This window comes from Osmerus eperlanus, chromosome 12 (genome assembly GCF_963692335.1).
Source record: "Osmerus eperlanus chromosome 12, fOsmEpe2.1, whole genome shotgun sequence".
Taxonomy (NCBI): domain Eukaryota; kingdom Metazoa; phylum Chordata; class Actinopteri; order Osmeriformes; family Osmeridae; genus Osmerus; species Osmerus eperlanus.
Genome location: NC_085029.1, coordinates 6,981,824 through 6,998,671, shown reverse-complemented (window position 1 = coordinate 6,998,671; position 16,848 = coordinate 6,981,824). Strand labels below are relative to the sequence as shown.

The 16,848-nt window shown below is 40.8% G+C and overlaps 1 protein-coding gene across 4 annotated transcripts in view; it reads left to right on the top strand.

Moving 5' to 3' along the window:
* LOC134030820 (formin-like protein 1) overlaps nt 1–16,651 on the top strand; it is a 28,899-nt gene extending 12,248 nt beyond the window's left edge. The window contains exons 6-26 of one of the 4 annotated variants that reach the window (XM_062474172.1): nt 36–179; nt 1,437–1,524; nt 1,815–1,891; nt 2,203–2,296; nt 5,689–5,763; nt 6,590–6,700; nt 8,812–8,961; nt 9,089–9,190; nt 9,385–9,622; nt 9,850–10,101; nt 10,245–10,369; nt 10,602–10,804; nt 11,207–11,441; nt 11,634–11,702; nt 11,810–11,890; nt 12,858–12,987; nt 13,249–13,412; nt 13,631–13,732; nt 13,859–13,966; nt 14,322–14,436; nt 15,370–16,651. In XM_062474172.1, coding sequence (XP_062330156.1) covers nt 36–179; nt 1,437–1,524; nt 1,815–1,891; nt 2,203–2,296; nt 5,689–5,763; nt 6,590–6,700; nt 8,812–8,961; nt 9,089–9,190; nt 9,385–9,622; nt 9,850–10,101; nt 10,245–10,369; nt 10,602–10,804; nt 11,207–11,441; nt 11,634–11,702; nt 11,810–11,890; nt 12,858–12,987; nt 13,249–13,412; nt 13,631–13,732; nt 13,859–13,966; nt 14,322–14,436; nt 15,370–15,470 — 2,764 coding nt within the window. In that variant the 3' untranslated portion in view covers nt 15,471–16,651. Of the gene's footprint in view, nt 1–35; nt 180–1,415; nt 1,525–1,814; nt 1,892–2,202; nt 2,297–5,688; nt 5,764–6,589; nt 6,701–8,811; nt 8,962–9,088; nt 9,191–9,384; nt 9,623–9,849; nt 10,102–10,244; nt 10,370–10,601; nt 10,805–11,206; nt 11,442–11,633; nt 11,703–11,809; nt 11,891–12,857; nt 12,988–13,248; nt 13,413–13,630; nt 13,733–13,858; nt 13,967–14,321; nt 14,437–14,989; nt 15,267–15,369 lie in introns of those variants that run through there. The other 3 variants (XM_062474170.1, XM_062474173.1, XM_062474171.1) reach the window with 3 other exon arrangements.
* The last annotated feature ends 197 nt before the right edge of the window (nt 16,652–16,848 follow it).

The following is a 16,848-nucleotide window of genomic DNA, read 5'->3' as shown; positions in this document are numbered from 1 at the left end:
TGTGACAGTATATTGAACTGCACTGTACCGCCTAGGTACGACATGGAGAGCCTGGACAATGGGACATCGCCTTCAGACAAAGGCAAACCGCTGGATAAGTCTGTGGAGGATCTGAGCAGAAGTGCCAGTAACTCACCCACCCACGGCGCCTCCAAGACTGGTCGACCTTTTACCACCAGGTGAGTGTCACTGGAGGATGGAACAGTGGTGAAAGGTATGGTAGTGGAGAGAGACTCCTCTGTTGTCTGTGTTCTGTAGTCTTTCTCTCTCAAGTCAAAGTCACAAAGGGCTTCACAACTGTCCACTGAAAACCCCTACAACCATCCTCTATCTTACTATGTTGCTGCTGTACTGGTATACACACACATTCTCACACGCACACACACACACACACAGCTGTGTCCCCTGTTGATTCCCCATGGGAGTTGATGTGGATGTAGATTGATCCCCTGTATGTGGGTGTGCGTGTGATTGACGTCACCATTTTACCGGATCAACGCACAGGAGACAGACTGATAAAAACACCACTTGGCATAAAGATATGGGTCTGATTTTTGGAACCATTCATGAGTGGTCAAGCTAATTGGATCTTTGGTAGATTATCTACCTACTGTACAGTAAGTGTGTAACATACAGTTGAAGATAGCTCCACGCTGTGGACGTTTTATACCAACAACACAGAGACAAAAAACAAGTAAAACTGGAAAGGAATACTACACTATGCGGCATCTTTAAAGAGGGAAGCTGAAATTTATTTCCTACAAACTGTGAACACATTAGCAGGTCCACACACCTGAAGACACCTCTAATCTACTCAATCCGGATGAGCCACATTCTTGTGTTGAGGGTTCTTAGAAGCATGTCTATTTATCAGCAATGTGATCTACATGCGTATGTGTTTGAAAGTAAGGTGTAAACTTGAATGGGAAAAATGTCTGACTCAAACCAGCTGACATTCCAACTAGTCATCAGACACCTGAGTGAAGTCCTTTTTGGGAGTGGTGTCATTGATGCTTTTCAGCAGGCGGTGTGCAACCATAACTCAACTTCAGCCTTAAAAGTGGATTTGTATGTTTTCTGTCACCTTTCTTTAGCCCATCTTTGTTTCTCAGATATCAATTTATTGTGTCCATTTATTGTTTAATAAAACGTGTATAATCTAATGTTGCAATTTTTTATAATCAGAATAATGTATATGTATTGGTTTCTCACAGATCTACTGAACATAACATTGCTAGATATGTTGTAAAATACCATATATTTTAATTCACCAGTAATTGAACAGTTCATATCATTGCAATATGTTTAAGGGGCTTTCACGAACAAGTGTTATAACAACTACAATATTAAATTACACCATGGTGCTATGCACTGGTGTTGACAAGGTAATAACAGTAACATCTCTCACCTGGCAGATTCAACTCTCTCCACAACAGGAAAGCATTGAGGAATTCACGCATCGTCAGTCAAAAGGATGATGTTCACCTCTGCATCATGTGTTTACGTGCCATCATGAACTACCAGGTATGGGTCTTCTTTTATAGCTAAACTTTATCAGCCAGCAGTTTGAATTTTAACTATGAACTATGAAATCTGGCACATATGTTACACAGTTAACGTATGACTAGATACACTAGGAAATAGAGGGATCATAGTGGATCATGGTTTCTGACAGACTGCAACGCTATATTTTTGCATTACTGAATTAAGCATCTTAGAGAACTGGCTTATTGTCAGTCATTGGGGATAGGCTGTTTTGAGTTGATGCACATTTAAAATCTAATTTAATCATAAACTGTGTCTGTGTTTTTTAGTCTGGCTTTAACCTGGTGATGACCCATCCGTGCTGTGTGAACGAGATCACACTCAGTCTCAACAACAGGAATCCCAGGTGAGGATGAGGAGGATGAGGATGAAAAAGTTTGGGGATGGAAGGGTAATGGGTGAGGCCTGTGTCTGCACAGTCAGGGGGAGTCAACTATACATGTTACTGTAATGAAGACATGGCCTTGGATGAGATGAACTGGTGATATGAAATGAGAGGTATGGATAATGTATGTTTGGATATGAGAGTGAAAACAACCGAATTTAAATACAGTAATACTGGTGAAAATGATGTGTCTCGTGAATGGTTGTGATGGATACTGATGTACACTATTCAACGTGTTATTGGACTGAAAATGATCTATTTTGTCCCTACAGAACCAAGGCCTTAGTATTAGAGCTGCTGGCTGCTGTTTGTCTGGTGAGAGGTGGCCATGACATCATCCTTTCTGCCTTCGACAACTTCAAAGAGGTCAGAGAGATCTGAATTTGGTTGAGATGCATGGGGGTTCTTTAGACTGCCATAGCCTATCTTATCACATCTTGGGGGAAGGTATCGGGGGGGTACCCCCTGAGTCACTAACCCACTGGCAGCTGGCGAGGTCAGTTGTTCCGGGAACAGACAGAATATCATGGGGGGGCACACATTTTCAGAATACTTGTAGGGGCTGTGTGACAGATGAACCTTTCTGTGGTCCTCTTCCACACAACAGTATCTGTGAGGCAACAACTGCTGCCAGCAGATATAGAGACTGGAGCTTTCAAATAGCCAGACAAAATGGTATTGACTTAGGTATTATTAGTGATGGTTCAAGGTCAGAAAAACTAGGCTATGGCTTAGCAGGGCTGGTTGAACAGCTCTACACCTGGTGGACCAGTTTGACTGCCAGCCCTGATCTTATGGCAGTTCTTGTATCCAGGGGTGGACTGGAACCAAGATCTAGCCCAAGAATGTTGGGTAAAACTGCTTGTGTTTGTGGAATCTAGTGGAATCTATCTATGTATTTTTTCCATTCATGTTTCCGTACAAATAGTTTTGGGAAAGGGTAATTACACAAGCAGAATATCTTTCCACAATTGCTTCCAGGCAGTCACTTTTGCTGACGATTGTCACACATTTTTATTTCATTAGCCAATTTAAAACTCAAAGCACACTGGCAAGTACAGTATCTGGCCCCCAGCAACATGACTCTGTTTAGTAATTGTTAACACTGCTAAGCTACAACAGGAAGGTTTTGTATGTTTGTTTTATTCCAAAATATTTTTTATATTCCAAATTGGTGGCCCCTTTATATTAACTAGAGGTTTTGGAAATTAGACTGAATAAGAGTACTGAATACATATTTATGTATTTAAATAAGTGATGGTACCCAATCAAATACTGTATATACTTTATGGTTAAACATACTGTTTTAAATACACATTGGAATCTCACCACATTTTGGACGAAGCACCATATTTTATAGCAAATACCAAAGCTCATAGAACTGTATCAATGTCCATTGTTGTTAGTCTTCACTGGTCTGTCATTTGACACCCACCAGTAGGAATCCATTAAACAATGCACATAATGTTTAGAAATATTTAGAGTTGGGGATTACAGATTTCACCTCTTTCTTTCAAAATACTATCAACTGGATAAAAGTCATAAATAATTGCAAAGAAAAGATGCATAAATTAATTCTACTATCCCAAGGTTTTAGCCACTCACATTCAGGGCACATATGGTACACTCTTTCTAAAAACTTGTTATAGCATGCCATTCCTGTGTTCTGAAGCCCTTAAATGGTGACAAACACAGAATACAAATAATTCTGTCGATAAAATGTACTGACTTCTTGACAAAGTATAGTCAGTATAGTACGCAACACTTATAGAAAAATTCAACCGTTTGTTCAGATGACCTTTTAGGCCTGATGGTAATCATATGCACAAGAAACCCCAAATGTAGCAGAACTATTTTTTGACATTTTTTTTCTTTTGCAAATTTCTTACATGTAGCATTTATATCAATTCTGAAAGCTGGATGCATGATACATTTTTGAGTTTGCCATGTTGTCCAGAACCAGCCTGACGGTAGAACCAACAAGACAGGCAATGCCAATCCTACACCAGTCACAAGGTATCTTTTACTGAGCTGGCATCATGAGGGCCAAAGTGAGTGGCATTTGTTTTGGGTAAAGCCCAGGGAAGGTGCGTTTGTGTGGGCGGAACACAGTGGGAAGAGATAGAAGGATAAGAGCTCATGGTGGAGGAGTGGAGGAGAAGAGTAGTGTAGAGGCGCGTGGGCACTGTGCCAGGACTGCCTCAGATGTCCCACAGAGGTAGAACGTGTGCATTGTTTGGGTACAGAAGGCCGGCAGGATGGAGCCCTACATAATTTAGTGGACATGAGTGGGCAGGAGGAGGGGAGGGGTGTTTACTCCTTAGAATGCATCCCATATATTTGCAGATGACAGCAAATGCATACGGCATGAACTACGTCAAGTAAAGATGTCAAGGAAAGCAGACACAATTGATTTATTTAGGATAAATAGTCCTGAACACATATTTCCAAGACACGGGATGTATTACCTTCTATCTAGTACAAAATACCTTCTATCTTTTTGTACAACATAGTGAAGTCGTAAAAATGTCTGTCATTGAAGAACTGAGAAGGTTTAATTAAGTCATGAATCTTTTCATTTGAGCTCACACCGTTCACCAATAGTTGGTCCATGAACTATATTCTGATACTCTGGATCCAATCCAGCAATATAACGTCCTTAGTCACAGTCCAGCCAATTCATCTTGTTACCTGCCAATAGGCCAGGCTGTAATGAGATTACATATATGCTGAGGTGCAACCTACAGTACACTTGCATGCACATTGCAGCACATCAGCAGTGGGTTATTTTTTACTAATATTCCTTCTATAGACTTAATCAAATAATAATAATATGAATAATACATGTGTACTTTGGGCCAGAGAGCATAATCTACATTTTGAAAGCCACACAGGATGATACAATGTGTGTACGTCTGTGTCTCTGTGTGTGTGAGAGAAAGAGAGAGACAGAGAGAACGAGAGAGTAGAAAATGATAAGAAAAGAGTGGGAATGATAAAAAAATAAAGACTTAGGAATTGGGGTAACATAAGCTTCATACTTTAAGTACACACTGCCACCATGTGTATACTTCTGGTGCTGCTTTTCATTAATATTATTGCATAGTAAAAAGTATTTTTACATTTTCACATCATGCAGTACATGATAGAAAAGACTAAAATTGAATATGGAATAGAATACTTTGTTTGCAAGTATATTTTAAGACTGGAAGTGTCACGGCCACAGCCGTGCCCCCCCCAGTTTCAGTTTTTTGTCCTGCCCTAGTGTTTCCCTGTCATTGTCTTCACCTGTCTCGTTAGCGTCATTGTGTCCACCTGTGTGTCGTTTGGGTGTGTATTTAGGTTCCTGTTTTGTGTCCTGTCGTTGTCTTGTCCTTCTGTCACGGCGTGAGGTGGGGTTGGACCCAAACACAGGGGAGTCGGCAGGCATGGCAGAAATAAGGGTTTTATTTTCTCAAAACGGGAACAGATAGGGTACTCACACGGACAGGTATGGTAAGGACAAGACAAAGACTGGACACAAAACAGAAACCTAAATACACAGAACCAAACGACACACAGGTGGACACAATAACGCTAACGAGAACAGATGAAGACAATGACAGGGAAACACTAGGGCAGGGCAAAAAACTGAAACCGGGGGGGCACGGCTGTGGCCGTGACAGGAAGAGGCCAAAAGTAACTTACACTTCTTCACACCCTTTAGATCTTCAAACTCTAAAAATCCAAATGACCAGTTTTTGTTTGCATAACTGTAGGTGTGTGGAGAGAAGAGTCGCTTCGAGAAACTCATGGAGTATTTTTGCAATGAGGACAGCAACATTGACTTCATGGTAAGTTCAATTTCTCAGTCATTCAATTTGATTATACAAGGCACTAGGGAGATTTTGTTGAAGTGCTTGTTCTTCCCAGTGGGTGTTGTGGAAGAAATTGGGATTTCCTGTGTGCTTACATTATTCACTAATCAATAGAACTAGTCATTGGATACTAGTTAGTACGTTCTCATGTAAGCTTGCTATTAATAAGAGTATATTGTGTCTGTGTCAGGGTTAATAGATGTTCGGGGTCAGGAGAAAGTACTGGCTAAACGTTCCTTGTCATGACTACAAGGAGAGCTCCAACTATGAACACTCTAGTCTGAGAGTTGTCATGTGTTGGGAGCAGTGAATCTCTTTCTCTGAGACTGTTGAAACGTCATTACTGCCTGACTGTCACAATCTATGTTTACATTCGTGTGCCCTATAAAAGATGGTCCTCCGGTTTTCGGAGCTGAGAGAGACCTGGTTGAGACCTAAGCTTGGTGTTGTGTTATTTATGGTCGGAAGACTGGTTTTCTCTCCCAATCTGCAGATAGATAAATACTTATTAAAATCCAGAACTCAACTGAACTTAGTCACTCCGTTTATGAAGAGACGGACAAAACACTTTCTTCATCAGTGTGCAATAGCTTATGTCCCCAATCACAGTGGCTACATTAACTCAACAAGTCCTTGTGTTAAGTGGAGCCTCAACAACAAAGCATAGGGAAAATCTGTGTGGGAAACTTAGGATCCTCAAACAGCAGTATACTAGAAATATAAGCAATATATGGAACGCAGCACGGCTGATGAATGAAGATCCGTCACAGTACAGAAGTAACAAGTTATCTTTTACCCCCAGGTGGCATGCATGCAGTTCATCAACATTGTTGTCCATTCAGTGGAGAACATGAACTTCAGAGTGCACCTACAATATGAGTTCACTTGCCATGGCTTGGATGACTATCTGGAGGTGAGTGATGTGTTGTCCACATCTCTTCTTACTTGTGCCCAGTGTAGTTTCAAGTCCTGGGGTGACATGTATAAAGACATGTAGGCATTCAATAGCCACCGAAACATGCAAAGGGTGTTCTACTGATATATACTTTGTTGTTTTAATATATATACTTTGTTGTTTTAATATATATATATATATATATATATATATATATATATATATATATATATATATATATAACAAAGTGCGAGAATCTGTGCTTTGCAAGAGTTTGGACACCATACGCAATGTTGTGAGTCAATGAGATATGTGGCCGAAAGGCAAAGTGCAGGCATGAATAATGATAATTTACTTGGTCTGCAATGGTTATTATTGTCAGTGAGGCCGATATTGCCCAGAGTGGCAGACAAACAGACATCACAAGTAAATGTAAAGACAAACAAAAATGCCATTTATGCATGCAGTGTTTCGAAATCTCAGAAAAACTACACTACATTTGGCCCCAGATCCTGTTTACGCTCCTGTTTCGCCCGCGAGACAAAAATGCTGCCTCCCCCTCCCTCAGTTACGACGCACTAAATTCTAACAAATATATTTTTTAGACGCTACACATGTTATACATCGTTGGAAAGCTACGATTCTTGTGCTTCCATTGAAATAAACCAATTCAAGATCAAGTCGCAATAGCAAGCAAAGTCAACGTCTTTTTCCGGTGAACATTCCTTCAACAATGCCAAAGAAAAAAGTTGTACTCACCCTAAGTTGTTCAAATAGGTCCAGGTGTGCAAATCATGCCATCAAAACTTGATCTGCGTAAGTCCCAAGGGTTCAAAGTATCTAACCATGTAAAGTAATTCGTCCAAATACAATGTTTTACGTTCATGAATAGCCATTATCCTTTGTTTCATTATGCAAGTTAGCCGACGGAAGAAACAACTTGTTCACATAAAAGTGTTATTTTCTCCGGTTAGCAACGGAGTATTTACAAAATGAAGGTATCAAAATGTCCGTTGAACCCTCCCCTTTTGATTGACACCTTGTTCGACCCAATAGGAGCTTCCATGCCCCGTTGACAGCCCTCTAAAGCCAACTAGGTCTGTGCGTCCTGCCCCCCCCCCCCCCCCCCCCACACTCTTTCTAAACAAATTTCTCGAACTGGCTTCGACTGGCTCTGAAATTAGCTCGTTAGCCTTGTAGCTGACAGCTAGCTGAAAATGCCAATACCTCATTTGTATGCGTCTGTGGAGCCTTCAAAATAACAGTCGATTGCGCAATATGGTTGACAGAATCAGTGTTCTTTGTGCGCCAATCCTTGGAATCAGATAAAGCACTCCAATGTGTTCATGCTTCAGTTTTTGTGTTTCAGTATTACTAATTAGGGATTTAGCTATTATATATGATAGTTCTAAGTACCACCTTTCATTAGAGATAACAATTATGAAAAATAATACCTTTTTATTTGACCTTGACCTTGGTTACAAAGGGTCATTTTGGAGTCTCCAAAAGACCCTTTTAGAAAACTCCTGGATGTACTCTTATAAAAACATGTGTCAAATATGAATATATTGTGGTATTATGTTTGACTTTTGATTTGAATTGGGTAAGGCTTCAACCTGTGGTCCAATTTAGTCTTCCAGATAATACCTACCACCTCTAGGCCTCTTCAGGCCTCTGTTTTCAAAACAAAATCTAGGCGGAAATAGAAATTGTCACTTTCCTTGTGTTCAAGCTTCTATTACTCAACACTAGAAGGACTGACAGGGGTCCTGACAACAGGGGACATAACTTCAGAGTGTCAGCTTTCAAAAGAGATCATTTACATGCATGTACTCCAAATGGTTCAAGAACAGCTTCCAATTTACTTTGGGTATGCTGTTTAGGCGTTTTCAGGCAAATTTAACAGGAACATGAATTGTCTGACCATATGTATGACAGTACTGGGACGGGAGATACATAACATGTAGGCCTACTGTTTTATCATCTATGCGATATGCTATTTGCTTCTTATACCCACCAAACAGATACAATTAACAGATAGTATTAATATTATCATTATACAGTAAATATACTTCCATAAATCCATGTACACATTTCTAATTTCTTTGTTTTTAATTCTCCCTGTTTAGAGTTTAAAGTTCACGGAGAGTGACAGACTGCTGGTGCAGATACAGGCCTATCTGGACAATGTGTTTGATGTTGGGGCACTGCTGGAGGATGCAGAAACCAAGAATGCCCTTCTGGAACACATGGAGGAGCTGCAAGAGCACAATGTACAGGTAAGTAGTGAATACAACCCTCTACCCTTTACAGTACTGCACACACACACTCTACACTACACTTGTAGTACATTACACTGGAACAACTTATTGACCAAAATCAATCTTTGGTGCGTGTGGACCACAGATAAGCAATAGACTGCAAGAAAGTGAGAGGGAAGCCATGGAGAAAGTGTCTGAGCTGGAAAAACAGCTAATCCAGACCACCAAAGAAGTGGAACTCCTTAAGGTATAATGAACAAACAGTCTTCATCCTTAGTTTATAACTGGCTTGTCTATTTATAAACTATTGTCTCAAGTAATCTAGTTACTCATCTGGGTATCTCTTAGGGCAGAAATATATATATTCGCGAGACATCTATAATTCAAGAATTTAATTCTGTGCAATCGAAAATTAAATACAAAACTTCCAACCCTTAAAAGGAGAGTCTACGAGAATCATGCTCACAGGTGACCATTCTACAACAGCGGGAGCGAGAAAGAGAGATCGAGCGAGAGAGGGAGAGAGAGAGGGATCGCGATCGTTCAGCCCAGGCGTTGTCGGAGCTGGAGGCTAAGGTTCAGGGGCTGGTGGACCAAGGAATTATCCGAATGGGGCGCACCTCTTCAGGGCACCTGGAGCTACTCGTGGTCCCAGTCCTAGCACTCGGCTCACAGACAGGTTAGATACAAGCCACATCCATTATTTTTATTAACTTTATGATATTATATTCACAGTAATATTGATGATAATCCAAAGATTGAAAAATGTAATAGCATACAACTAGGAAAATCTGCTCCAGAGATGGGCTCACACCAACTCTACAGCATGGTTTCCGCTCTTAAATGATATGTTGACGACTAGAATAGAGTATGGCAAATGATATGCCAGTTTTGCTTCCTCACCAGGTATCGAAGAAACCACAGTCGATGACGCCTTGGCCCCTCCCACCTCCACAGTCCCACCTCCTCCACCTGCGCCGCCCTTACCAGCCGTCACGGGACAGGCTCCAACTCCTCCTCCAGCACCTCCCCTTCCAAGTTTGACGGCTCCACCTACCCCTCCACCGCTGATCCCAGGATCTGCTCCTCCGGCCCCCCCTCCTCCCCCAGGGGGTGGGGCACCCTTGCAGCTCGGAGGTGTGTCTGACGGACACTCAGGTGAGTTCACTCACCGAAAGTAGCTACAGCATAGTGGAGCATCGTGTGCAGTACACAAACCTTTAAAGGTGCCAATTGTCCATTTAGGTCAGAACTCATATAGACTGAATGAATGTTGTTGCATTTCTCCCTTGATCCTGTAGGTGTCAGGCACAAGAAGCCCATTCAGACCAAGTACCGTTTGCCTCTGCTCAACTGGCAGGCCCTCAAACCCAACCAGGTGGTGGGAACAATCTTTAACGAGCTGGATGATGAGAAAGTGTTAGTGGTGAGACCAGGAGCTGGGCATTGCTGTAACTTCTACTTCATCTCATGTCTCTCCGATATTTAGCATTTGCATCTTTGCATTTGGAAAAGAAAAGTCTGCTTTAGTGTACGTCAATGTCAGTTGAACCCATATTTCTCATTCTTTTGGATTGTGGTATACTATACGTTTATCTCAAAGCTGTAACAATTTGCTTTGAACCAAAAAATGACAGCAGGTGTGTCTATTTATTTAGGAGATAAACATGGATGCTTTTGAGGAGCAGTTTAAGACCAAGGCCCAGACTGCCCCAGCAGACGTGGGGACCCTGAAAATGAAGGTGGCCCAAAAGACCCCCAGCAAAGTGTCCCTACTGGAGGCCAACCGGGCCAAAAACCTGGCCATCACTTTACGCAAGGGAGGTCTGGCTGCCCCTGACATTTGCATCGCCATAGAGACGTACGCAATCGTTCTTCTCCATGCTATGCATTTCAGTAACCTTCATGCTGTGTGACTAAATTGTGTATTTTAGGTGCACTGCAAATGTTGCTATGTTTTGTAGTGTTACCTTATACAGTACGTTAGAACTTTTGAATTGGACTTAAACACAGCAGTAATGGAGCACTTAGAATGCAAGGGAGGTGGTCTGTTTTTCAGAATTTGCATGTCACTACGCTTAGTTGTAACTGTGCAAAACGGAAAAGTCTATAGTAGTTCAGCAACTCTTCACAATCATAACTACAGTGTATATATGTATGTGTATGTATGTATGGGTTAGGGTTAGGGATATATATATATAATATAATTAATTATATAGTTTAGTATCTACCTATAGTATCTGTTCACATCATACATCCACAGCTATAACCAGGAAGCCCTCAGCCTGGACTTCCTTGAGCTGCTGGAGCGTTTCATCCCCTCGGAGTACGACCTCAAGCTCATCCAGAACTACGAGCGGGACGGCAGGTCCCTGGACGAGCTGTCTGAGGAGGACCGGTTCATGGTGCGCTTTGGAAAGATCCCACGTCTGGCCCAGCGCATCAGCACTCTCACCTTCATGGGGAACTTCCCCGAGAGCATCCAGCTTCTACAGCCTGTGAGTGTCCGTTGAGAAGGTTAATGGCGTGGGACGTATTAAACGGTACTGCCGGGGATGAATTGACTCGCATTCAAACGTGCATCAAGTTTATGTTGTTGTTGACTAGAATGCTTTGAATGATTTGAGTTTCCCTTTCAAGTGCTTTTGTTCAGCTTTCTCATAAACGTAGTTATTGCCATCTCTCTGCAGCAACTAAATTCTATTATTGCTGCTTCAATGTCATTGAAGTCATCAAACAAGTTGAAGAAGATTCTTGAGGTAGGAGACTCCTTGCTTTCCAGAATGTATTGACTGTAGTCCCGACCTGTAGACAGTAAAACTACAGTATTTGTTATTATGATTCTAATGCCTTGTCTTCCTCCTAGATCATATTAGCGTTCGGCAACTACATGAACAGCAGTAAAAGAGGGGCAGCCTATGGTTTTCGGCTACAGAGTTTGGACTTGGTAAAGGGGCATCTAAAATCTTTTCATACATACCATATTAGTGCTTTTAAAATGTGGTAATGATCAGTACAAATATGAAACACAAAATGCATCGGAAATGTGACTTATTGTAATATCAGGGACACATTTACATTTAGCAGACGCTCTTATCCAGAGCGACTTACAGTAAGTACAGGGACATTCCCCCGAGGCAAGTAGGGTGAAGTGTCTTGCCCAAGGACACAACATCATTTGACGCAGCCAGGAATCGAACCTGAATTTACTGGAGCAAAATCTGTCAAGAAGGAAGAGTAATAAACTGACTTCCCTGGACAGATGTTACTGATAATGCTGTGTAAACACTGCAAAAACATTGCATATTATGAAACTTTAAATGCTTTCGTGTATTTTAAAGATAACAGTATTTGCTCCAAATTGACCAATTTCTAACGTAAAATTCTGCCCCCAAAATTAGCTATCTTCCATGCCAACTCCTAAAACAATGTCACCAGCGCTCAGCAATTTGTTATCTCTACTCCAGTAATTACTTGAATTTCACATCACCTTAGCAGGAGAATGAGACACAATGAATTGTGACATGTTCATTCTCCGTTAGTCACTGACCAGACTGGACTGCAAGACCCAGGAGGGATGCCTCTCTACACCAATCAATTCCAGACAAAACCATAGACATGCTGAAGTACCCTAATCGTTAATTAAGCCTATCTATTAAGTTCTAAATTTGTATAGATGGGTAATTTGTAACTCTATACTTTGTGTGAACCCACAAGGCTTTTCATCATAAGAGATAGAATAACTCAGCCTGACATTATCTAGAAAATGATAGTCTACAACATATATTGTAAAAAACATTGGGAGAAAGTGCCATAGCCTGTCTGTACACTATCAGTATGCATGTAAGAAATTATGTACTGTAAATAAACCATGTAATTTATTTTGTTTCCCTTTACCTTATTCTTCCCAATAGCTTTCGGACACTAAGTCTACAGACCGCAAACAAACACTACTGCACTTTATTGTCAGTGTCATTCACAAGAAATACCCGGAGCTCAGGTCCTTCCACACTGAGCTGCACTTCATGGATAAGGCTGCTCTAGGTATGTACTGTACTGACGGTGAACTTGTATCTTTAGAGCAGACAAGGAGTGGGAATTGTGTCTGGATTTTGCACTTGTTTCCTTCACATTAGTGACCCACTCTTTATGCGATGTTGACAAACTTGTGTGCCATTTCACACAGTATAGGGCCTGGAAGGTGTCTCAAAGCTAAACGCTGGATTATTTGGCCTTAAGTATTATGTTCATTATATTGTATTATTGTCAGAAGAAATAAATTGATTTCTGTTATCTCGCCAACAGTGTCTTTAGACAACATTCTGCAAGATGTCCGAGCCTTAAATAAGGGCATGGAAGTTACCCGAGCAGAGTTTACCATAGAAGGAGACAACCCTGTGCTTCAAGAGTTCCTCAACCGCAACAACGACTTGCTGGACTCTATAGTAACAGATGGCAAGACCGCCCAGGTCAATCCTCCTTTTGCTTATTTTAAAATCACAAACATCTTTTCACAGAAACATTTAGTTGAAGAGGATAAACAAGTTTGCGAAAACAGCAACAACGAAAAGATTGATAGATTGGTTGACAATAACGTACAATATAACAAATGTTCATTGTGCAAGAATGTATTTGTATTTTTTAGGTAGTTAGATAATGAGTGAACAAGTGACCATTTTCCATCCAGGATGTGTATGACTCAGCAGTGGAGTACTTTGGAGAGAATCCCAAAACCACTCCACCCTCCATGTTCTTCCCTGCGTTTGTGCGGTTCATCAAAGCTTATAAGGTTAGACACCCCAAACAGTGTCATTGTTTTAATTGACTAGTCTATAGATTTGGTCATTAATAATAATCATCATTTGGTGGGTTGGTTGATTGTCAGTTCATGTGATAACAATCAATCAATTTACAGCAAGCTGAGCAGGACAATGAGCAGAGGAACAAGAAGGATGTTCTGAACAATGATGGAAATGGCAGAGTGTCATCCGCTCCTCCTGGCCCTGATCCAGTGGCCCCCAAGGTGTGTAGAACCAAATGCTTCACCTTCAAGAGCAGAAGGATTTCTGTTCAAAAGTTTGTTCTGTAAAGTGATTTTCTACAAAAAAATGTCTAGATGTATTTCTTAAATATATTTTCTTTTTGCAAAAATATTAAAATTTGAAAGATTGAATGTTAAGATTCAAATGCACCCAAGTTTTTCTGACCTGATACAAAATGCAATTTGGACTCGATCCATGTATTTTCTGTGCTCAATTGATTCTGTCTGACACAATAACACCAGTGGGCAAAACCTAAAGCATTTAGAAAGATTTTCAGACATCATTTGAATCTAGATCATGTTCTGATGATCATGCCTTGTGGCCTTTGACTGGTAGGTTCCTATGAGGCCCAAGATGCCTCAAATGGACCTGATAGCAGAGCTGAAGAAGAGGCAGGTGACCCCACTTGTCCGCGAGGGCAAGGATGGTGCCATTGAGGACATTATCACAGGTGGGCATGGTGGCAAAAGGGGTCCAAGGTTAGACTAGGAGAAAGCTAATCATTATTGGGACAAATACAGTGCTGTTAAAGGTGTCAACTATTTTTACTGAATGTCTTTCCTCATATACTGTAGTTTTCTTGTAATATAACTTTATGGCAGTATGAATGATGATACAATATTATAATCATATACCATATGGAGTGGAAGGGCAGATAACTAATACACATTATTCTGAATTTGTTGATGTCTGTAATAACCCCTCACTTTATGCAAAGTCTGTGAATCATCTCTTCTTATTCCTAACATCTTTCAAATTATAATCCTTCCTCCCTCTATTTCATGTTGTCATCCTCAAACATTCCTTCGCATTTTCTTTTTACATCCTTTTTTCACACTTTGCCTTGTCATTCCCTCCCCTCTGAAATGATGCCCTCTCTTCTGTATGTCACTTGTGACTACTGCATGTCCTTCTCCTCTCATATCTTCATGTTTTTTCCTCCCACGGCTCTCACTCCTCTCTTTCTTTTTCTCCCTCTCTCTTCTTCTCTCTGGGGTTCTCAGCTTTAAAGGCTGTGCCCTTCACGGCCCGCTCTGGCAAGCGCTCCTCGCGCCTCTTCTGCGACTCTGGCTTCAGTGACGACAGTCCTTCATAGTTCCTTTGACAGTGTAGGTCCCTCTGTCCGTTTCTCTGGTCTTCTGTTTCTGTCAGTCTGGGTGTATTATTTGCCTCTGCGGCACTTGAATAAGGATGGATAGCTAAGTGGGTACAGTACTAGGACGCACGACACTTTTGCATACCGATAGACTGCAGCCTGCCAAATAATAAGGTATAGACTGCAGCCTGCCAAATAATAAGGTATAGACTCTTATTTAATGGGAGTGTTGATATGAGCCTAGAAGATGTTTCAGAACACCGTTGTTGTGCCTCGTCCTCCCCACAGACCTGAGAAACCAGCCCTACAGACGGACGGACGGGGGTCGACGCAGTGCTAAGTGGAAGCCAGGACAACAGCTCCACGTGTCCTCCGACATCTCCCTCTGAAACGCCCTGCAACAGCTCTGTAGCACTCAAACTCACTCATAGTCTGCAGTCATAAACGCACATGCACATACTGTATGTGCACACACTCGCACACACACACACCGCACACACACTAAGCATCCCCTCCCAATAACTCTTAAGCCATTGTGGAAATAGAGCTGCATGTATTACAAGTGCAAAGCTAAACAAACTTAACCCCATGTTAACATAGTGGGATAATTGATCCTTCATACCTGGGCCCATCACTGCTGACTGCAGATACTGAAGAGGAGAACTGCACAGTTTACATACACTGTGAGGAGTTTCTAAGCCAGATGTTTACAACTAGAACCACATGAAGCACTAAGCCTCTATCAGTCTATAAGCTTTTGCCATTTCAAATTTGGCACTGTACACTTAAGTACTTGGGCTTGGACAAATTGACTATTTACAAAATCACCATGTGATTGAAATGGAGAGATGAAACGATGTGCTATGAGCTTTTAGGCACTCACATACAGTACATTAGGTGATACTCACATACAGTACATTAGGTTATTGTGCATTTGGAACTGTGCACAAACTGCTGTAGCAGAGACTACATTTCTAGTTCACAATTAATATCTTACTTTATTTCACACTCAGATAGTTGAAATATTTAAACAAACAACATTTTCTAAGAAGTTTAAATCCTTTTGTAACTATGTACAATCATATTTAATTATAAATACATAAAAAAATACTTAGATAAAATAATAATTAATTCTATATAATGTAAAATGGGCGCTAGAACCGTTTTGTGCTTCACAATGTAGACCAATTGTCTGACAACACATCAGTGATCTATAAATATGTTTAAGATTTTTTAAGGCACCATAAATCCCACAATAACAATCTGTATGTTGTGTATTTTTCATCTACCGGACCTGTGTCAAATACAATTAGCAAAAACTTTCAAATACTTTAGGTGTTACTTACCTAGTTCATTACCTGAAAGAAGTGAATGCAACTCTTCCAGAAAGCATAAATGAGTATGTGATATGATTTACAGTGTATTTGCATCTCTGTCTTAGGGACAATAGGATACTGATTGCATATAGAATAAGATTTGTAATATATTTAAATTACTTTTAATATGCAAGTGAATAAAAACGTTTTCTCTAACTTTTTGGGGTTGTAACTAATAAACATTTTATACAGTTTTTGACTCCTATTGTTGTCTCCTGTCTCCTCCCAGGTATATTCAACCTGTCATTCTGCAAGTGTTTTTTATGCAATACAACATTTTTGTCTGGTCAAAGTTTACTCTTGTCAAACAGCTCTAAGATGCTCTAATATATCGTACTCAACATGACACAACTGTTTTATAGCGAGATGGCAATATAATACTGTGTGATCA